This window comes from Rhincodon typus, chromosome 40 (genome assembly GCF_021869965.1).
Source record: "Rhincodon typus isolate 14 chromosome 40, sRhiTyp1.1, whole genome shotgun sequence".
NCBI classification, from domain to species: Eukaryota; Metazoa; Chordata; class Chondrichthyes; order Orectolobiformes; family Rhincodontidae; genus Rhincodon; species Rhincodon typus.
This window is the reverse complement of record NC_063371.1, coordinates 6,335,105-6,356,655: the sequence shown is the minus strand read 5'-3', so window position 1 is coordinate 6,356,655 and position 21,551 is coordinate 6,335,105. Positions and strand designations below refer to the sequence as shown.

The 21,551-nt window shown below is 41.0% G+C and overlaps 3 protein-coding genes and 1 long non-coding RNA gene across 7 annotated transcripts in view; 2 read left to right on the top strand and 2 right to left on the bottom strand.

Moving 5' to 3' along the window:
• LOC109912036 (calcium/calmodulin-dependent protein kinase type II subunit beta-like) overlaps window positions 1–7,838 on the top strand; it is a 229,054-nt gene extending 221,216 nt beyond the window's left edge. Inside the window, exons 18-21 of the mRNA XM_048618507.1 lie at window positions 1,889–1,964; window positions 3,159–3,253; window positions 4,131–4,365; window positions 5,967–7,838. Of these exons, the coding sequence (XP_048474464.1) occupies window positions 1,889–1,964; window positions 3,159–3,253; window positions 4,131–4,363 (404 nt within the window). The 3' untranslated portion in view covers window positions 4,364–4,365; window positions 5,967–7,838. The remainder of the gene's footprint in view (window positions 1–1,888; window positions 1,965–3,158; window positions 3,254–4,130; window positions 4,366–5,966) is intronic.
• Window positions 7,839–11,525: 3,687 nt separating this feature from the next.
• On the bottom strand, window positions 11,526–14,785 carry LOC125487353. The gene is made up of 2 exons (XR_007265838.1): window positions 14,445–14,785; window positions 11,526–11,707 (listed from the first exon to the last, which is right to left on the bottom strand). It is a non-coding gene; the product is annotated as an uncharacterized LOC125487353 (long non-coding RNA).
• mrps24 (mitochondrial ribosomal protein S24) lies at window positions 14,774–21,396 on the top strand. Of its 2 annotated transcripts, none has more exons than XM_020511420.2 (4): window positions 14,774–15,018; window positions 18,738–18,806; window positions 19,484–19,595; window positions 20,358–21,396. In XM_020511420.2, the coding sequence occupies exons 1-4, from the start codon at window positions 14,989–14,991 to the stop codon at window positions 20,639–20,641; spliced, it is 495 nt and encodes a 164-aa protein (XP_020367009.1). In that variant the 5' UTR covers window positions 14,774–14,988; the 3' UTR covers window positions 20,642–21,396. The 2 variants fall into 2 exon arrangements, with proteins under 2 accessions (XP_020367009.1, XP_048474649.1); XM_048618692.1 differs by lacking the exon at window positions 14,774–15,018 and adding an exon at window positions 15,498–16,221.
• nsd3 (nuclear receptor binding SET domain protein 3) overlaps window positions 20,402–21,551 on the bottom strand; it is a 108,169-nt gene continuing 107,019 nt past the window's right edge. For all 3 annotated transcript variants that reach the window (XM_048618686.1, XM_048618688.1, XM_048618690.1), the window contains 2 exons: window positions 21,349–21,436; window positions 20,402–20,585 (listed from right to left, as the gene is read on the bottom strand). Coding sequence is in view for 2 of the 3 variants with exons in the window: in XM_048618688.1 (XP_048474645.1) it covers window positions 21,426–21,436 (11 nt within the window). In the remaining variant the exon portion in view is untranslated. The remainder of the gene's footprint in view (window positions 20,586–21,348; window positions 21,437–21,551) is intronic.

Sequence of the window (21,551 nt, the reverse complement as noted above, 5' to 3'; positions counted from 1 at the left end):
GGAAGGGTCACCAGACCCGAAACATTAACTCTGTTTTTTCCTTCACAGATGCTGCCAGACCTGCTGAGCTTTTCCAGCAAATTTGTTTTTGTTCCTGATTTACAGCAGTTCTTTCAGTTTTTATTTAATAAACTTACACATTGGTATACCGATGTGATGTGAGTTACGTTTTTCAAAACAACTTTATTACGCTTGTGGCCAAATAAAGTTTTAGTCACTGTGATACCGAAGGGACCTGATTACTTTTTTCCTTGAATAAAATTGACCCAGGATGAAACAACCCAAAATTGATGAGGATTAATGAGCATCATCAATGTCACAGAGCATGGGCTAGAGATCTATTGACATGCGGGTTTGAGAGAGTGCCTAGCTTTATCCCATGAGCGAAGACAAAGATCACGCATATATTCTCATACTGTCACTCAGACCAGGGAGGCCAAGTGTGCTCTGTCTCCTATGGAGCATTTCAATATGTGAGAAGCATAGAATTTCATGTGTTTCTGTTATGACATTTTTAAAATCTTTCTGCCTGTGATTATTGAGCAATGTCATGGCAGTGTATTCTTTAGTATTGTTTAGTATTTCAAAGATCAACTTATAAAATGATTGTGGGCTGAGTTTGGATACTCTCAGAAATCTATCAGTGAAGTGCATTTAAGCATGTTGACTTCTGTTAGCCCTACCTTTGGCATGGTGTATAATTTCAGGGAAAATGAGTTTAAATGGTAAATGTTTCCAGTCTTAAGGTAATGCCTGACTACTCAGGGGAAAGGATTGCAAAACAAGTCAAGTGACAAGACTTCATACGGTCTGGGATACTGTCTCTGAATTATTCACATTTTATTTTCTATTGCTTAGTTTTAAAATTCTCAGACCATCATTGGCATTGCATTTTTATGTTGAAATGCAGTGTGTGACTGTTGAATACAGCAATTCCTGCACATTTTGCATTGTAACCTTATCAAATTAAGAACGCCTCACAGCAACCAACCCAATTTGGGTTTAATGCCAATAGCTGCTATTTCAAGAGGCAGAGGTTTCAGGTGCCCTTCTTAAATAACAACAAAGCAATTTATAGCTTAAAAGTGCAAGCACTACAAACATTAAGCAGTTTCAACTAAAAGTTAGACACAGCCCATGATGCATCTTGTTCATGGATTCTGGGAACGTTGCTTGAAGTATTGTCTGTTGTATGTTATATGTCTTGTCTTTTGCAAACAAGCAACTAGAAGGACATCACATCTCGGAGAGTCGCAAGTCTTATGTAATTACCGTACTTTCACGAAAAGAACCTGCAGGGTATATCTTTTAAAACGTATTCCAGAGGCAATGTGGCTTATATTCGTGGGCGGGTTATATGTGCGACTTTTTTTGCAGATGGCTGGCCAACTTCGGTCTTCCTACAGGTAAGAGGTAAGTCATTGCAAAAGTGGAGATGGCTAACGTTTTAAACTGTCTGTGTGAACAAGGGAACTAGCTGTCTTCGCATGTTTATGAATGGGTTTAAATCTTTATGTATGTGGATGAGAGGGTAGTTTTATCAGGTATTGTATAGGGCCATTTTGACGCGGGATGGATTCATTGTGCGGGATTACACATTTTATTTTGTTCTCAGAAGCACATTATAATAATGGTAATTAGGTTACAGCCCAGGTTTTTTTTCGTGAAATTACGGTAACAATCCAAAATATGAGTTTTAAGTTAATTGTAAAAGTTAGTGTAACCAGCTATTCTAGCACCAATTTTATTTAGCTACGTAAGAAAGTGAATTACTCTAAATGGGAATTGATGCCATTAAGCAGGGGATCAAACTGCTAATTTTTTGTCCCCAGTTGTGATGACATTGGATGGTATCAGATGTCCCATTTTCTTCTTGTTTTTTTTCCAGCTCGCAAGCAAGAAATCATCAAGTTAACCGAGCAGCTGATTGAAGCCATTAACAATGGGGACTTTGAAGCTTATGCGTAAGTGAGAAGATTACCTTTTTCATTCATGAACACTTGGTTACTGTTACATTCTGAACATCTCTCATCTAGGGATATTGAAGGCAAGTGATATTCAAACCAAACGGGTGACAAGTGCCGGAAATTGAACCATCAACCCTTCACATTCAATGGTATGACCATCACTGAATCCCCCACTGTCAACATCCAGGGAGGTTGCCATTCGATTAAAAACTGAACTGGACTTCCTATGTGAATACATTGGTGACAACAGCATGTCAGCGACTAAGAATTCTGTCACAAGTAACCCCCTCCTCCCACCCCACCAGGGCCTGTCCACTACTGACCAGGCATAAGTGAGAAGTGTAATGTGTGATTGAACAATCCCAGTTGCCCAGTTGAGTGCAGCTCCAACAGTGCTTAAGAAGCTTGACACTCTCCAGGACAAAGCATCCCACTTAATTGGCTCCACATCCATCTTCTTTGCTTTTCATTGCCTCACAAAGGCTCCTTCCACAGCACCTTCCAAACCCATAACCGAAATGAGCCAGCAGGACCTAAGCAACAGATGCACGGGAACAGGATCAACTGCAAGTTCCTCTCTAAGCCATGCAACATCCTGACTTGCAACTATATCATTTTTCCTTGACTGTAGCTGGGTCAAAGGCTCGGAATTCCCTTCTTAACAACACGGAGGGTGTACCTATGCTCCAAGGTTGCAGCCAGTATCTCACCATCACTTCTTGGAGTGCAGTTTGGGATGGGCAACAAGTGCTGGCATTGGTAGTGATGTCCACCTTCCAATAAATTTTTGGGAAGTTAACATGTTAAAAGTTTCCATGGAAGTCAATGTCTGGATATTTTGAAAATGTGTTCCCATTTTGGATAGATTTCTAAAGTGTAACCTGAACAGTGGTGAGAGAATCCTCGTGAAGGCTTGAACTTGGTAGCCACCATCTCATTCTAGTTTGTGTACTGATGTGCGGCAAAGGTTGTTGAGCTTTTGACGTGGAAAGAAGTAACAAATGCATCCTTATGACTTCTGGTACCTGAGCAACCATTCTAAGCAAAGTTTTCCCTTATACCTTTCTCCTGAACAATTGTATTTAAGACCTCAGTGGGAACAACAGAGCACTTGTGGAATTTATGATCCTCAGTCGTGTTTAGAAATTACATTTCCTGAAAACTTTTATTAATTTTATTAATTATTTTCAGGAAAATATGTGACCCAGGACTGACCTCGTTTGAACCTGAAGCTTTGGGTAACCTTGTTGAAGGAATGGACTTCCACAGATTTTACTTTGAGAATTGTAAGCAATTTTTCACATTCATGAATTGGAAAATATAAGTAAAAGCACGCTTGCCTGATGTCTCCAGCAAAGTGCGTCTGAGCTTCAGTTACCCCTGTGGTTTCTTAACCTTTTTCTCAGAATGTTGTGGGACCACGATTCCTACCAATGGCAGTTCCTGTAATCAGTAGATATTTGGTAGTAAGAGTTATTCCTGCTTTCTTTTCAAAAATCTTTCCTCATTTTCTACCTTTTGATGCCATCCCTAAATATTACAAGTCCTTGGGCGAGTATTTGATGAGAATATTCTGATGTGCCATCAATGAATACAATTTCTACATAAGCTGGATGGATTTGCATCACATATCAAAAGTCTGACTGACACCTCATTCAGAGGCAACCTCCCTAGTTAAGATTCCAAACACTAAAACTGATGATCTGTCACACAAACACAGTCTTCTCCCAAATTCCAAGACAAGGATTGACCCACCACCCTCCCCACTTCTGTTCATGCCAGTCTCTGCACCTCCTGAACTATAGAGAGGCAACTTGTTCCCTTGCTTGAAGTAATTTCATTTTCAGAGTTGTTGTCAACTTATGTGAAGGTAACACGCCTCTACCTGTCTGCCTGTTGAGGATAGGGCTGCATCTCATCAGCACTGTAGCATAGATTAGGAATTCAGTGACCTATTTTAGTCAAATATACTAAGTGCCCACACAACATACTTATAGACATACTAAAACAAGACAACTGAAGGAGTACTTGCTGGTAACAACTGAAAATAGAGGGGCCTTTTTCTGTTTCTCTGTGTAGAGGATTCCTGTTGATGTGAAGTAAATGAACTTCTCCACAGTAGTTAATAAAATCAACAATTGTTCAACTCTTTCTCTTATGCAGTGTTATCTAAAAACAGCAAACCCATCCACACAACTATTTTGAATCCTCACGTACATCTGATTGGAGACGATGCTGCCTGCATAGCATATATTCGCCTCACCCAGTATATAGACATTCAGGGTAGGCCACGAACAACCCAGTCAGAGGAGACACGGGTCTGGCACCGTCGGGACAGCAAATGGCAGAATGTTCACTTCCACTGCTCGGGTTCTCCAGCAGCACCACTCCAGTGAAGGTATGATTTCAACATTGGAAATGAAGTGATGAACCAATGAGAGAAAGGGTAAAGGAAGTAGTTTATAATGAGTCAGCATCAATTCAGCATGTTATTAATTTTTTTTTTCATGACTTTGTGTATTGAATTTGTGCAAAACACTGAGCCACCATGCCTCTGTTTGAAACTTTGCGAGTACGCCAAACTTTCCATAGCACGGTGAAGTCACAGAACCTCCTGGTGTCCTGGATGATGTGTGCACGAAGTGTCGCCAACTGCAGAAACTTGAGCTCTGGATTTCAGAGCTTGACTGGCAGCTGGAGACACTGTGGCACAGCCACAAGACTCACCATTATGTGGATTGCACATTTAGAGGGGTGGTCACACTGTAGCTCAAGGGAAGGGGTGACCACCTGGCAGTCGGAAAGAAACAGGCAGGTAGTGCAGCAATCCCTTGGAGTCTGCTCTCAAACTGGTTTTCCATTTTGGAAGCTGGTGAGGACACTGGTTCCTCAAGTGAGTGCAAACAGAGCTGAGCTTTTGGCATCGCAAGCAGCATGTCCGTACAGGAGGTGTGGAAGGAATGGCATTAGTAATAGGGGGTTCATCGGTTAGGGGGAACAGACAGGCATTTCTGTGGCCACAGAATGGCTGCAGGGCATCCTGAAGAGAGAGGATGATAAGTCAGAGGTCATGGCACATGTTGATACCAACGATATAGGTGGAATTAGGAATTCAGAAAGCTAGACAATAGGTTAACAAGCAAAATCTCAAAGGTTGTAATCTCTGGATTACTTAAAGTGCCACATGCAAACAAGTACAGAAATAAAAGAAAAAAGGTGAATGTGTAGCTCAAGAGTCGGTGCAGGAAAAATGGTTTCAAATTCCTGCACTTCTGGGACCGTGGTTAAGGTGGGACCTGGACAAGTGGGATGGTTTGTACGTGAACGAGAATGGAACCAACCTCCTTTTGGGAGGGTTTGCTCGTGCCGTTGGGAGAAGTTTAAACTAGTTCGACGGGGGAAGGGACATACAGTGATAGTACAGCCAGGGTCAGCGTACGATAGGAAAGGAACCAAGACACAGGAAGTTCAGACATGTTGAGTTTGAAGGGAGTAAGGCAAGGTGGGATTGTCTTTAATGCTGGGAATATTTTAGGTAAGATATGGGTTATGGGCACAGATTGACATGAGGAATTGTGAAATTGCTGTCACACGGAGATGTAAATTAAGGGAGGGGAAGGACTAGCAACTCAACATTCTGGGATATATGATCTTCAGGCAGGACATGGGTAGGGGAGGGAGAGATGAAAGAGGTGGTGATGCTGCATTCCTAATTAAGGAGTCAATTAGTGCATTAATGGTGGACGTCAGCTTGGAAAGGGCCTTCAAAGTGCTGTGCATTAAACAACAGAAAGAAGACCAGAAAATTTGTTCTTCATTCACATTCTGTTCAGTGTCAGTCTGAAAAGAGGCTGTTGGACATGAACAGTTCACAAGTCCAGTTAGATCTCTCTCTGCTTTCACCATGTTCTTGCTGTTTAATCAAGCCCCAAGTGAACTTGCTTATCATTCATAAAATTCAAGAGTCTGCTTATAATATACTTGAATCTTTCACTGCAGAACTGAAGAAGTTGGCAGAGTTCTGGCCCAAGCAAATATTCAAGCTGAGCCGCGACCTGGTGGCCTCTGAAGACCAGCAGTAACATGCACGTGTCCGCATGCACATTATGCTCCTGGTGGCTGCATAATTGTCACGTTCGTGGAACTATATGGTGTTTCTTTCAACTGTCTCAAGATGTAGACATTAACTTAAAAAAAAACAAAAAAAACTTACAAAATCAAAAATGGCTACTGTATATGTACTTTATATAATTCACATTTGATGGCAGTGATTTGTACAATTCATTCAAAACATTTGCCAAAGCATGAAGGGTAAAATTTAATGGTGATCATCCTAATGTTGGAGGGTTAGTGTTCCATTTTATATTTTCTTGTACACTAAAGATGTGTCACTTATTCTTTTGGGAACTTAGTTCTGACATCCTTACACTTGACTCAATGAAACTGTACATGAGGCCCCATCACAGCCACTGGTACTTCTGGAATGGTATTAAGGCAGAAGGCAGCCAATCAAATTAAGCAACCAACACAATTCCAAAAAGGCATCACAAGCAATTTTTAAAATGTGGAAAGTATTATTTCTGAAACAGTCTTCTGCCATCAACAAATTGTCACACAAGGTTGCTTCAAGTATATGAACAAACACAGCGACCTGATTTTTCATTTCTTACACTTTATGTATGCTGTATTGGAGGAAGAAAGGTAGCTAGGTTCATTGATTTTTCCTCTGTTCCATGTGAAATGTATTGGTTTGATAGAACAACCTTCAAAGAAAAAGTTAATTTAAGAGGTAACAGGTACATCACTTGAAATAGCAGTAATGTGAGAAAATTGACAAGGCTCGGGCGAATACCTCCCTGGTTCTGTTCTTTTGAGAAGTGAGTGAGTTAACTATAGAAGTAGCCAGATCTAATTTGGTGTTCTTTACTGTTTTGTTATACTGTGCTACCGACTCTAGGATTTAAAGAAAAACCTGTTGCCATCAGTTAAAATTGTATATGCATTTTTACAAATGCACGTTATATATTTATAGCCAATAATTTTTGTGTTTAACTTGCCATGGGTTCAGATGATGTACTGAGCTTTATTGTTTTCAAATTACAGAGTCTTGAATGCGTGTAGTGATACAATCTGATGTCTGAGATTAGCCTGCCTGGAAGGCCTCTCAGAAGGGCATGATCACTTTGTGGTTTCTTTGTTAAACTTGTGTAGAAAATAGCTTATTAAAATAGCCAAAAAAAAGTTCTTTTGCATGACATAATTAACCCTGTTGGTTTAAAAAAAAGTTGCCCGTAGAGCTCTACATTTCTCTTACCTTCTCCTTTCTGAGCTTTGTAACAGCATAAAACCTTTTTTGTCTGCTGTGTGTAATGAAAACCTGGTTTGCATGCACTTGATCAACTGCTTAACAATTTTGTGCAGGGGCTGTGGAAACGCATTGAGAGGACTCCTCTTATCGTGTTTTTATGGATGTTTTAAATTAGACAGCTTAGGGATCTTAAGTGTAATGAGCTGTGTGTGGATTTTTTTTATTTTTTTTTACAAGGGCTGTGGAACCTATGAATTAAACAAATGAGTTTTACCTCATTTAATGCCTCGCGTGGCTTGAAGTGTGGAAGTGCTGATTTTGCTGGAGATATTTTTACGGTTGAAAATGATGGACTATATTTGCTTTTTACACAGCAACTTGCCTGAATATGAAATGTGATTTTTTTTTTTAATTATTCAAGTTCTCTGCAGCTGAAATTGTCAGGTCTGGTTTATATGAGGACAAAAAAAACAATATGTTACAGGATGTGGTCTATGTGTTCCTCTTACCATTTAAAATTGTTGATATGTCAGAAATAAACTTGACAATATGAATAGTGTAAATTCATTGTTTTGATCATGCTTTATATTACAATAGCACTATCTACACATTCAAATTCAGCCTTGTTACACTCCAGAATAATGTCACTTCTCATCATGGACAAACACAGTAAGAATTCCATGTTCCAGTTGGGTAGAAATATTTTTGAGATTGAGCAAAAGCCCTTGGATATTTCATTTCCAAACGCATTATTTTGTAGGGACAGACGTTTGGTTCTTCACTTAAATTATACAGTAACACTGGATTTTTAAGTTTACTTAATGGAAGAACGAAGTGGAGGAATAATGGCAAATGGAGTATTATGTGAGAAAATGTGTAATTGTCCACATTGACAGGAAAAACTAAAAAGAAACCATGATTTAAATGATGACAGATTGCAGAGCTTTCAGATACAGTTGGATCGGGCTGTCCAAGGGCACAAATTACAGAAAGTTAGTATGCAGGCACAATGAGGAACTTTACAAGCCAATGAAATGTTATTATTTATTATGGGGTAACAGATCCCAAAGATAGGGAGGTTACATTATGTAGCGATGTGCCATGACGCTGGGCAGCTTCTAGCGGGACTCTCATCAGTATTTACCATGCTCGCAGTCCCTGTCGCAGATCTTGGTCAACATGTTAACATTGAGCAGAAAGATTCCAGTGAATATTTTGCTGGCCATGGAGTGAGACGACTTTGTGACTTTCACGAGATTGGTGAGTTCCTTTCCAATTTTACAGGTCATACTCTTGTGGGTTGGTTCCTTGCTCCCCTCAAAACTGAGAGTTCAGTGAACTGCTACATCAGAGGTACTGACATCTGGCCTTGTGGACTTCAGCTGATGTAACATCAGTTCCCAGAGCACTGCACTGTCACAACACAAGAATTTTAAAGTCTTCCAGCTTGAACCTGAGGCAAGGTTCCCCAATTTGTTACCATGTGAGACAGGACACCTCAAATCATTAAGCTTCCACAAAAGGAACCATGGATTGGCTCCTTTTGGTTATTCGCCTGTGGCTGGTCACAACCAGCAAGATTCTTTTGTAAAGAATCCTTTTCCTTGTGGATGCCTTTCTCCCAGATTCCAATGAACGAATGCTCTAACCGGAGCCAATTCACCAGGCTTTTAAAAAAAACATGCTGTTAATCACTAAATTGGAGAAGAACCAGTGGTACAACAGACTCAGAACAGAAATAAGAGGTGTATTTAAAAAGATAGAAACAAAACGAAGTCTCTGAATTCTTTTGTCAACAACCTACGATGATGCTGCTGCCATTATTACATGGCACCAGGAGCAAGGCAGTTGAGCATCCAAGATTCTTCAGTTTGGTCAGTTAATCAAAATTCTGTTTGAGATGACTGGCAACATGCAGGTGACACTGTATGCTCCTTTGCAGTGCAGTGGTGTGTAAAGTTTCTATTGTTAAAGCTCTACTGCTCACAGCACTCAGGTCCATGCAGCAGGACAGCCAGGCAGTGACAGAAACACAGACTAGTGGTGCAGTCAGCTTCAAACCACGTTTTTGATCTCTTCCCGGAAGGAAACAACATATCTTGGTTAAATTACTTTGTGCTATCCAGAGTTTGTTTTGGAGGCCAGGGAAGAGGACAGGAAGAGGCAGCCTACTTGCTGTCTCTGCTTGATAAACACCTTGGTTGTTTTGAGGTTACCCTGACTTTTTACTCATGTGACAGTCTTGGCTGCATACAGGACTTTGCCATTCACTGCATTTTCATCTGCCTTTTTTTATGTTGCATTTTTTTTTAAAACCCACATTTTGAAGTAGTAAGTAAGAAAGAAAATGTCAACACTTTTGGATTCTGATCCATCATTGTAACAAAATTCTTCAGGAAATTCGTTAATCATTGAACCCAAGCTTTCGAGCCAGAAAGAAGAATGCTGGAGGAGCAGCTATTATTATTGTCTCTCATTTCTTAGGCTAATATTTCATCCCATCATTTGCAACGAAGTGATCACGAAGCAGCAGTTTTCCCGATTTGTTGATTGCTTCTTCATTACTGGATGATGGTGTGCTGAGGAAACTAAAGTGATCTGCCCATTTTTTTAAGAATCTGTAGTTTATCTGAGAGTAGTGTTGACTTGTTAGCACCAAATTTGTGAGAAACAAGTGAACTGGGACCCATAAACAGATTCTAAAGCATGACAGAAACACGTGAAATGGAACACAAAGACTTACCTAAGGGTCAAAACGAAAAAGTTTAAAACAAAGCACTGTGTCCTTTCTTTGTCGTCCGAAGGCAGAGGTTGTTAACAGCAGATAAAATTAAATTGCCAGAGAAACTCAGCAGATTTGGCAGCATCTAGAGAGAGAAAATAGAGTTGCGAATCCAGTGACCCTTTTTCAGCACTGGTAGTCATTTTCTCACCAGTGACGCTGCCAGCCTTGCTGAATACACAAGTGGCATTTTGACTTTAACTTGAACACAAAATTAAAAACTGTAAGCATGTGAAACTCAGGTGAAGAACTGACATTTACAGTGAATTATTCAAGCTTCGGTGTGAATTCCTGAGATTGTGACACCAATTTACATTTTCAGCATTTAAGTATTTGCCCAATGCCTTCCCTTTCAGGCACATGTCTGGTGGCCATGTGGTTAGAGTGTTTGGATAGGATCTGAAAGGTAGTGGGTTCAGGCCCTTCAGTATAGCCTAAGATAGGAAAGGTTAGCTGAAGTAATTTAGTTGGGGGGGAAGGGCTAGTGAACATAGTGCAGAGTAAGATCAAATGCAAATGCAATAACTGCAGGGAGTGCCACCAGATACTGCTGGATTTTGCTTCTAAAACGTTTTCCCAAAAATCACATTTTGCATCAATTGTGTGATTTGAACAAAAGCCAACTATGTCTTAAGACCCTGATACTACCATTATGCCACCAAAGCTCTCACATTAACAGCCTTTCAGAACGTAAAACTTAACATCTAAGTAGCACAGATGTCCCATCAGAAGATGAATTAACATCAAGCCAATACAATTCCTGAAGTAGACTATGGCCAAATGGATACAACACTGGTGTGCTGTCTCAGAACACTCCATAGGCTGGTTCAAAGCTTTCATGCTCTTCATAATTGATCTATGTACTTTTTTTTAAGTCACTAGATTATTCCAATTGAACTGATTGATTGGTTCAAATAATTTCAAATCTTGAACATTAAAGAGCTTCAGTAGAATACAGACATTCCTTATCAGCTCAGTTTTCATACATTTCAGCGAATAACATGATTTGGTAAAGTCTGCCTGTCTGATTTGGACGAGAACAGTTGAAAGAACTGAGGAGGAGTGAGTAGTTCAGCCCCTGGAGCTTGCTCTGCCATTCTGTACGATCATGCTGATTTCCATTTGCCTGCTCATTTTCCCATAACCTGTTGCTTATTAAAAACTGGTCCATCTCCTCCTCAAATTTATTCATTGTCCCTACCTCCACAGCCATCTTGGGTAGTGAATGCCACAGAAACGTGATCCTTTGAGAGAAGGAATTCTCCTCCTGTTTTAAAACTGCTACGCCTTAACCTACAACTATAACTTCCCATTCTAGATTGCTCCACGAGGAAACATCTGTTCTACATCTACTTTGTCACACCTCTTTAGCATCATCTCGATTAGACCTCCTCGCATTCTTCTAAACACTGGACAGTATCGGCCTCAACGGGTCAATCTCCCCTCAAATGACAAGCAAATTCAAAGGTGAAATTGTCCACACCATTTTATTTATTTTATGAGCACACTGCCCAATTTAGGATATGTCATGGCTCAATGTGGGATCACATTGCCGCTCATTAGCCCAGTCTAATTTCCTGATGTGCTGTCATCCATTTCCACCGTGTTGTGGCATAGATTCAGACCATGTCAAGACAATCACCGGAAATCCTGTGAGGGAGTAAAAGCAAAACAGTGCAGTTGCTGAAGTTCTGAAATTAAGAACTGAATACACTGGAGAAACTCTGCAGCTCTGGCAGCATCTGTGGAGAAAGCAACAGAGTTACTGATCAGAGTCTAGTATTACCCTTGTTTGGAACTCATGCTAGGGACAATCAGTTCGGTCTGGTCAAGTTAAAATCTGAAGGTTTTTGTCACATACATAGTACAAAATGGAAGGATGTCACTTTACATTAAGCTTAAAGTTTGATTTAGAAGAGCACAGTGTAGCTAGGGCAAAATAAATTCCAATTTATGAGTTTAAAATTTTATGAGGAAAAAGTTAATGGACTGACTTTGGGTTCAGAGCAATGTTTCCTTTGTGGCATACCAATGGTATAACAATTATTGCAGGAAAGTTTGGTAATGGCAGTGATACCTCTCAAATGAACAAAGCAGCTCAACGCATCAAAGTGGCTGAAATCAGCAGAGGAGGCTGATGTAAACCAATGAGTAATCACTTTGCGGCAGGAAGAAACTGTTAAGAACAAAGAAGATTACAGTACAGGAACAGGCCCTTCAGCCCTCCAAGCCTGCACTGACCTGCTGCCCATCACAACTAAAACCCCCTACCCTTCCTTCTAGTCCCATCCTATTCATATATTTATCAAGACACCCTTTAAAAGTCACTATAGTATCTGCTTCCACTACCTCCCCCAGCAGCGAGTTCCAGGCACCCATCACCCTCTGTGTAAACAACATGCCTCGTACATCACCTTTAAACCTTGCCCCTCGCACCTTAAACCCATGGCCCCTGATAACTGACTCTTCCACCCTGGGAACAAGCTTCTGACTGTCCAGTCTGTCCATGACCTTCATAATCTTGTAGACCTCTATCCGGTCGCCCCTCAACCTCTGTCGTTCCAGTGACAACAACCCAAGTTTCTCCAACCTCTCCTCATAGCTAACGTCCACCATACCAGGCAACATCCTGGTAAATCTTTTCTGTACCCTCTCCAAAGCCACCACATGCTTCTGGTAGTGTGGTGACCAGAATTGAACACAATATTCCAAATGCGGCCTAACTAAAGTTCTACAAAGCTGCAACATTACCTGCCAATTTTTAAACTTCATGCCCCAGCCGATGAAGGCAAGCTTACCATATGCCTTGTTAACTACCTTTTCCACCTGCGTTGCCACTTTCAGTGACCTGTGTACCTGTACACCCAGATCCCTCTGCCCTGTTGTATTGCTGAGCCAATGGAAGATAACTTGGGATTCCACTAAGCAACAAACAGCTGATTCTGAGGAAGAACCAAAAATAAACTGAAAAAGTCTGTATCAAAGTTCTTCCAAAGTCTATTTTTTGTTATCTCAACTACCCAATAGTCCCACAAAGCAGAGGTCAACCAAGCAGAAGTAACATGCATATCCACAGACTTCACTAGGAAAGACACAGATACCTATCCATGGGACCAATTCAGCAAACGTATGGGATGCGTGTCTACATGGAATACTCGGGAAAGACAAAGATATACATCTATGGGAAATGCTCAAGAAGGGCATGAAATGCAGATCTAAAGGGGCACTTAGGGATGTCGAGAAGTATATCCACAGGGTAGAATTTTGAATGCTCTAATTTTCAGTCTGTGAATCTAATGAAGAAGTAAATCATGTCCAGATTTGTGCAACATGACAGAGAAGTATGTTTTCTGGCACAGCCCCTTAAAGCCACATTTACCATCTGCTTCCAACATCCAGATGAGCAAAAGAGATGGCAGCTCATCATCCAACTGTTCCTGATTTCTCTCTGTACCGTTTGATCCCCTTAATCTGAAGAACTGTATCCAATTCCTTTGGCCTCAACCATTTTCTGTGGTAAGAAATTCATCACTCTCTGGGTGAAAGTATCTTACCTCATCTCAGTTTTAAATGATCATTAGACTGTGACCCCTGGTTCTGGACCACCCAGTTATTGGGAACATCCTTCCTGCATTTACCCTGTCAAGTCCTGTTTGAATTTTGTAGATCTCTGAGATCTCTGCTCCTCCTGGCACGGCCAATTTTCTAAACGCCAGTGATCATAATCCTAACTGATCCAGTCTCTCTTCAGTATGTTTGTCCTGCCATCCCTGGAATCAGTCTGGTAAACTCTGTCACTCTCCCTCCACAGCAAGAATATCCTTCCTCAGATAAGGAGGCCAAAACTCTGCACAATACTCCCGACGTGGTCTCACCAAGGACCTGTACCAGCTGGGGTACAAAACTCCAAAGACTATCAACCTTCTGAGAGAAGGAATTCCTTCTATTCTCTATCTGAAGTGGAAAAAGCCCTTAAATCTGTGTTGCAATTCAAGATTCTGCTGAAAGTTTCCTCTCGGCACTTCAGTGAAGTCCCCTCAGAATCTGAGGTATTTCAATAAAATCACCTTTCAATGTTCTAAATTACACTGAACTTCGTCCTAACAACCTCAACATTCCTCATAAGACATGCTCTTTATCCCAAATCGTTCTATAAACTGCTTCCAATGCAAGTATATCTCTCCTAGAGAGAGCAAAACTCTTCACAATTCTCTAGAATGTGGTGTCTGTACAGTTACAGAAAGGTCTCTCTACTTTTAAGCACCAACATCTTTGTTGTGAAGGACATCATTTCATTTGCCTCATCCCCCGGTGGACTTGGAGCTACTCTCCTCCTTCTGACACGCAGGCAGGTACAAACTGTTGTCTATCTTTATATTTCTCTCACCTGGGTGCCTCACTCCTGAAGTCCCAACATATCCACCGTTTTCTCCGCTTCCCGCTGGCGGACTCGACAAGAACCATGGAACTGAAACGGCGCAGGAGGAGTCCGGTCTGCCCATCATGTCTGTTCTAGTTACCGTTGCCAAATCAGTCGCGCGGACCCTTCTTTTTTTGTTGGGGGGCGGGGCGGACGGGACTGATGCTCAGCTACTGGCTAGAAGTCCGAAAGAGAAGTCAGCGATTGGCCGTTCGGAGGGTGCGCTGCTCCACGGGCCGGCTCAGGAGAGGAAGTTCCCGAAAACGCCGCACCCTCCCGCCATGTTTTGCTCCTCCTCCTCGCCGTTACGCCGGCCACTGCGCCTGCGCACTTCCTCACGCGCAGCAACCGTTGAGGGGGTCGCCGAAGCTCTGCTACGTGTCGGGCTTGCTTTATCATTTTTATTTCCCCTAATATATTGACTGCAGATATATATATATATATAGGAACGTTAAAAACGGAGAGGCTGTCTTTCCAATCACGAAGCCCCACCATCCTGTGCGAATGTAACATGGCGGCGCTCGTCTGCAGGAAGCTGTCGGTAAAGCCAAACACACAGTTTATTCACAGTTTCTGCTCAGGCGTTTCATCGTTGTTGTCGCTGGCCGAGAGCATTCGCGTGTGCTAGGCCCCGCTTCAGACCCCCGGCGGGTTACTTTGGGTCAGAAAGGAATCCAGGGCTTCCCCGACTACGATTTACCACCTGCATCATGGCGCAAAGTCAGGCGGGCGGCTTTTCAGACCGTTGCAGAACATAAAGTCACTGAGGGCTATTCTTCGACTAGGCGAATGGGTAAAACTGTGTTAGATGGAGTTCCCTGCAAGCAACTGTGAGATTCTGCGTTTTGGACCAAAAGTGGTTAAATCTGGGTCCTTTACACATAATCGCTGCTGTGGATCAATGTCCAATGACCCCGAAGCAAATTAGCCAGGGTTTACCATAAAGATTTAAGCCGAGAGGTGCATTGGGCATTAAAATTTCACGACCAGCTACAGGAAATAATTAAGGTGACTTATGGTATGCTGGTTTTTGCATGTAGTGGACTGGAGTACAAGTACGCAGAAGTTATGCTGCTTAGACGCTGCTTGCGGTACTATGGACAGATCTGAGCATCACATTTAGGAACAGATATATTGTTCATCAAGGGAGTGCAACATGGGCTCACAAACATGATACCTACCTGCATGGGTTATGTCACGAGGAGAGATTACACAGATTAAGCTTGTTATCTCTAGAATTTATTAAGAGGTGATCTGATAGAAATCTTTGTACTGTTTGCAGGAAAAGACGGGCAGCTAATGGTAAACTATTTGCACTTTTGGAGATTCTGGAAGTACAGGCAATACTTGTAAGAATTAAGACCAGAACATTTGGAGAGATGTTAGGAAGCACTTGTACACACAATGGATGATAGAGGTTTGGGACTTGGTTCCTCAAGTGGCTTGGATACCAGATCAGTTGTTAACTTTAAATCTGAGATTAATAACTGAGTTTATCAAAGTTTAAGGAAATGGGCCAAAGACAGGTCTATGGAGTTCAGCCATGATCTCATTGAATGGTTTGAACAGGAGAGAGGGGCTGAATGCCCTACTCTATTCCTATATGAATACAATGGCTGCAAGAATAGGTCTGAGACTTGGAATCATGCACAGATTAACTCAGTGCCCAACCATGCCTCTGCAAAATCTACAAGGAAGAAATCAAGAGTGTGATCGAATACACCCATTTGCTTCGATAGTTGCAGTTAAGTTGCTAGTTTATTTGACATCCTATTCACTCCCTTCATCACCAAGGCATAATAGCAGCAGTGTGTAATACCTTCAAGTGCACTGCAACAACTCAAAGACTCCGCCAAGAGTACCTTTCAACCCTGCAACCTTACTGCAGCCTGCAAGTTCCCTTCCAAGTCCCACACCAACTTGACTTTGAACTGCTGTCACTGGGTTAAATCCTGCAATGCTCTTACATTTAAAACTGAGAATGTAGTGGCTCTCATTCAACCTGTGATGAACTGCTAGGCATAGATTATAAACGCTGGTCTTGCCAGCAACGCCTGCATCCTGTGAATGGACATTAATAGTGACGATTTTTCTTGGGAGACTTGACTAGAATTTGTTAAAATTATAGACACAAACAGCCAGAGCTCACATGAAACACAAAATGAACATACTGGATCACACAAAAAGGCAAGATTGGGTAAAAATTTAAATTTTAACACATAGTTTTCCAAGGGCCAAATGGCTTCCTCTTTGTTTTGATATTTACTAATTCAGGATAGACCGTTCATTAGCATTCCATATTTCTTTTCCCCCACTCATCTCTTTTTGTCTTTGGCAGCTGAGAAACTTCTTTTACAACTGAATTCTGTACACCACCTTTCCTGACCAACAGACTCCTGAAAGTACTTTACAGCAATGAAGTACTTCTGAAGTGTTATCACTGTTTTTTAAAAAACAGAAAAGCCACTTTATACTGGAAACAGTAATGTGAGGACAATCTATGTGCTGATATTCTATGTTGGGGTGTTAACTGAGGGATAACAATTGTTCAGGACTACACATGTAAGTACCCTACACTGGAACAGTGCCATGTGATTTTCACAGCCACCAAAGAGTGCTGACAGGGCCTCAGTTTAATGTGTTATAGTGCTCTGTAAGTGCTACACTGTCTCAGCACTACACTGATATGTTAGCATTCACTTTTGTGCTCAACTCCTGGAGGGGAACTTGAACCCAAAATCATGTGACTCAGAGAAGGTGATCTACCATTAGTTTGAACACTTGAATAAAAGCAAAATACTACGAACACTGGAAATCTGAAACATTGAAGGTGCTGGAGAAACTCAGCAGGTCTAGCAGCATCTTTAGAGAAGGAAACAGAGTTAATGTTTTAAGTCCATTTTGACTATTTTTCAGTTTTGCCAGACCTGCTGAGGTTCTCCAGCATTCTTTGTGTGCATTTGAAGTTTGAACACATTTGACAAGTTCTTATTTAACCTGTGTTCTGAGTTACATAATAATAATGAGGACCATAGACAAATCATGAAATCTAACCTTTTTATTCCAAGAGTGAGATGTCTCAAAAGTACGTATTCATTTAAATATTAGATTTGATTCTCTTGTCACAGATGCCAATTACAAAATGTTGATATTTTCATCACATGGGCTGTTCACACTTCACAATCAGATGATAGGAATACAGTGAAAATATTAGTGCATTACAAAGTCTCTAAGTCTGAAACTATGATAATAAAACAAAATGTATGTTTTTCCTGTGATCAACACTCACCTTTGATAGCAAGATATTTTGGTGCTGTTGTCCCCAAAATAATTATAAAGGGATCAGTATTAGGTTTCTCATTGGCAAGCAAAATGAGAAGACACAGGAGCTGAAGCCTGCTTTTCCCCCTACACTGCATGGCTGTTTCTTGAGTTCCTTTTGTCTTTTTCGCACCTTGCTCCTTGACTGCTGAATTCAAGTTGGGCTTTTCAGGGAGAAAATGCAAACTGGGGAGAAATTCCTGAAACTGTTGTGATTTATAGCCCAATGTTACATTTGGATTCTTGTTGTCTGTTCATTTGTGTTTTTAGAATTATATATTCAAATTTTATTAACAGCAATTTAGAGAAGTCTACAAACTGTGATAGTTGAGGGTGATTCTAATGGTACCAGGGGTTTGAATAGACAATTGGCATAATGTGTGTTTATCTCATTGAAGTTGTGAAGACAGCTTCCTGCTCTCTTGCCATAGTGTGAGTGAACTCTGCCCTGGGTCTTGGTTCATCTTTCCTGGTTTGTCTTCCATCTAAATAAAGGCAGCTACCTGATGAGCACAGCCACCTGAAGAGAAAAAAATCTGATGTGTTCATTTCCAGCCCAGCCAGACAGTGCTGGGTCTAGTTCCCATTCTGCCCAGCTGGACCAATCCTGTACTGTACCATCTGTCCATTTATTTATTTACTGCTGGTCAATCAAGACAGAGATTGATGCTGCCAGATCTGCAGACTTTGTCCATCATTCTGTGTTTGTTTTAGATTTCCAGCATATGCTGTAGTTTGCTTTTTTTTTAAAATCAAAGATATCAGCCAGCAAAGTGCAATTGTTTATTTCAACTATTGAGAGTTAAGGAACACAAGCTTTCACGAATTTTACTGAAGAGGAAAAGCCTTGATCTAGTTGTGTTTAATTGCACAATTTTTTTTTCCCAAAAAGACAAGAACTTACTTTGAAGACATTAACACTTGAAAATTCAATTTCAGGTTTTGTCATTTTGGCAGTGTGCGATTGCGTGGAGAAGGGCTGTTCACACAACAGGATCATGCTTCAAGGTAAAAGGTTTACATCAGTAATAATCTAAGTAGTGGGTGGATCTGGTGAACTCTGAGCAGGCAGCTGAAAATAATTATCAGGGATTAGACTGAATAATCTGCTGCCTTGAAGCAATCTTGATGAATTTATAACTGGTGAAATGTTGAAGATTTACCAAGCAAAATTAGGACAGTGGTGGGGCTGGGGTTCAGAGGAGAAACAGATAGAGTTGACCAGAGGTTGTCGATTTCAAATAGTTCACAGTGGGCTGTGATGTGGCTTAGAGCTTGCAAGTGCATGTGTTCCCATGTACCTGCTGCCTGTGTCTTGCCAAGTGCTGGAGATCTTGGGTTTGGAAACTGCTGTTTTTAAGGAGTGTCGGTGGAAGACTATGTCGGTGTAATGTGTCTAGCCTTAGGGAGGAACATGAAATAGAGGCTACAATCAGATCAGCCATACCTTATTGAACAGCACAGCAGGCTCAACAAGCCCATTGACCAAATCCTGCTCTAAATTCCTCTGTTCATCTGATACCACTATCTCTGCATTGGAGGTGCACCTTCCAAATCTTGGGGATGTGAGGCAAATGATCGAACCATATTTTGTGTTCTAATTTTGAGAGGCAGGTATGAAAGGCTGGATTAAAAGATGCTCAGTTTAACAAGGAACAAGCACTAAATGACTCTGCATTTTCTAGAACCGAGCAGCCCGCATTCGTGTTGGAAAGGGTGATAAACCAGTTACCTACGAGGAGGCACATCCCCCTCACTTTATCGCTCACAGAAAAGGGTGGCTGTCCCAACACACCAGTAAGTGATGCAGAACTTAATTTTCTTTTTTTTTTAGAAACAGTGTTGTGTCCTGAGTGTGGCTAGTTAAATATAAAATGCCCCCAAGAATTGGGTACAAGGAGTAGTACAGTTCATCAAAATGTGGATGTCCAGTGAAGCTCCATGAGGCTTTAAACGTCCTGTCTGATTATATATAAGTTTGAGGCAGAAGTAGGCCATTCGGCCCCTCCAGCTTGTTCTGCCGTTGAATGAAATCATGGTTGATCTGATCGTGTCCTCAATTCCACATTCGATCTTACTCATTACCTTTGATTCCTTTGTTACCAAACAATCTGTTTCTCTCTGCTCTAACAATTATCAGTGACCCTGCCTTCACCATTCTCTGACCAAAGATTTGCACAGACTCTCAAACTTCAGAGCAAAAATATGTACTTTAATATTCCATGTTTTGCAGCAAACCACTTTAACACAACAACTTGAGAATCAATACATGATTTAATATTAATATTTTTATTAATATCAATGTAAAATTGAACAAGGTTGAAAGGTTTATACTTAAATTTAATGTAATCTGCTTTCGATATTCTGTTTTCAAAATGTTCTTCAATCTGTGATTCATTACAAAACAACTTTTCACGCAATTGGTTCTTGTCAGACTTGCCTGAGAGTGGTGCTGTTGAGCATAATTTTGTCATGCTTGAGAGATCTGGCATTAGATTTCTGGTGGTTGAGGACTGCCAATGCAATTAGAAAGATGTAAATACCTTTCTCTTGATTCAGGCAATCTGGATGGTGAGGAAGGAGCTGCAGACCGCACAGTTGAGGATGTTTTCATCCGCAAGTTTATTTATGGAACCTTTCACGGCTGTCTGGCCAATGAGGTGGTTGTGAAGAGAAGAGCAAACATGATTATCATCTGCGCCATCTTCATTCAAAAATTGCCACCTCAAAAGTTCTATTTCCTGATTGGCTACACAGAGACTCTCCTCTCAAACTTGTACAAATGTCCTGTCAAAATGGAAGTGCAGACAGTGGATAAGAAGATTGTATATAAATACATCTAACTGGATACACAAAGGAAATGACTGAATAGCACAAGCTTTTGTTATTGACTGAGTATTGTAACCTGGTTTTGTCAATTTGGAAAAAATCTCAGCTCTACTTGGTATTTTGGGCACCAAATGGAAAGTGCTGTAGTCATTTACATGGTGTGTGGATATTTTTTGGTTGACTTTGCCAGTTTTGTCCCTTTGGCCACCTTCTCAGAAATTATACTATGTTTCTGGGTGCAGTTCACATTAGAAACTGTGAGCTTTGTCAATGAAATACTAAGGCCACCAATTCCCGTGCCATATCTTGTGACAAAAGGCAAAACAGAACTTAAAGGCCAAATCAGTGAATTGCTAAACACTGCCCATCACCTCTGACTGCACTTGCTCATTGGCTGTCCTGAGCCAAATCAGAGAAACTAGCGGTGGGCCTATTTAGATGTGCCATCTTCGTCCACTCTTAATTTTTCAGAAATAGTCATGTTGACCTCTGAGTCAGGGAATTAAATGTTGAGAACAATGTCCAACCATAGCTGGTTGTTATGGAATAATGGTGAATGCCAGGAGCCACACCCAGATTGTCCTATTCTGTGGACTGAGGTGGGACTCTTAACATTGGCAGCATTTTCCATTTGATAGCACCGAAACATCATGACTAGCCCCAGGCCTATAGTCACACCAATAAAATCATGTACCAGACTGATCTGACATTCTTAAAATACCTGCATGGATCTTTTCCTGTGAATAAACAGCTTACTGTCAGATCTTGATACTGCATTCACATGGCTGTAATCCAGATTTAATCATAGTCTGCAAATAGAAGAAAAATGTTATTGAGAACATTTATCAGCCACTATTTTGAAAGGTCAGGATGATATGCTGCCTTCCTTTGGTGTTCTTCTTCATTACAAGGGTCAACAGCAAA

Excerpts from the sequence above, each read along its gene's own strand:
- mrps24 (XM_048618692.1), top strand. The coding sequence starts at position 16,021 with ATGATCTCATTGAATGGTTTGAACAGGAGAGAGGGGCTGAATGCCCTA. Across the intron at positions 16,222-18,737 it reads CATTTGCTTCGATAGTTGCA|GTTTTGTCATTTTGGCAGTG; the intron begins GTTAAGTTGCTA and ends ATTCAATTTCAG. Across the intron at positions 19,596-20,357 it reads GTGGCTGTCCCAACACACCA|GCAATCTGGATGGTGAGGAA; the intron begins GTAAGTGATGCA and ends CTCTTGATTCAG.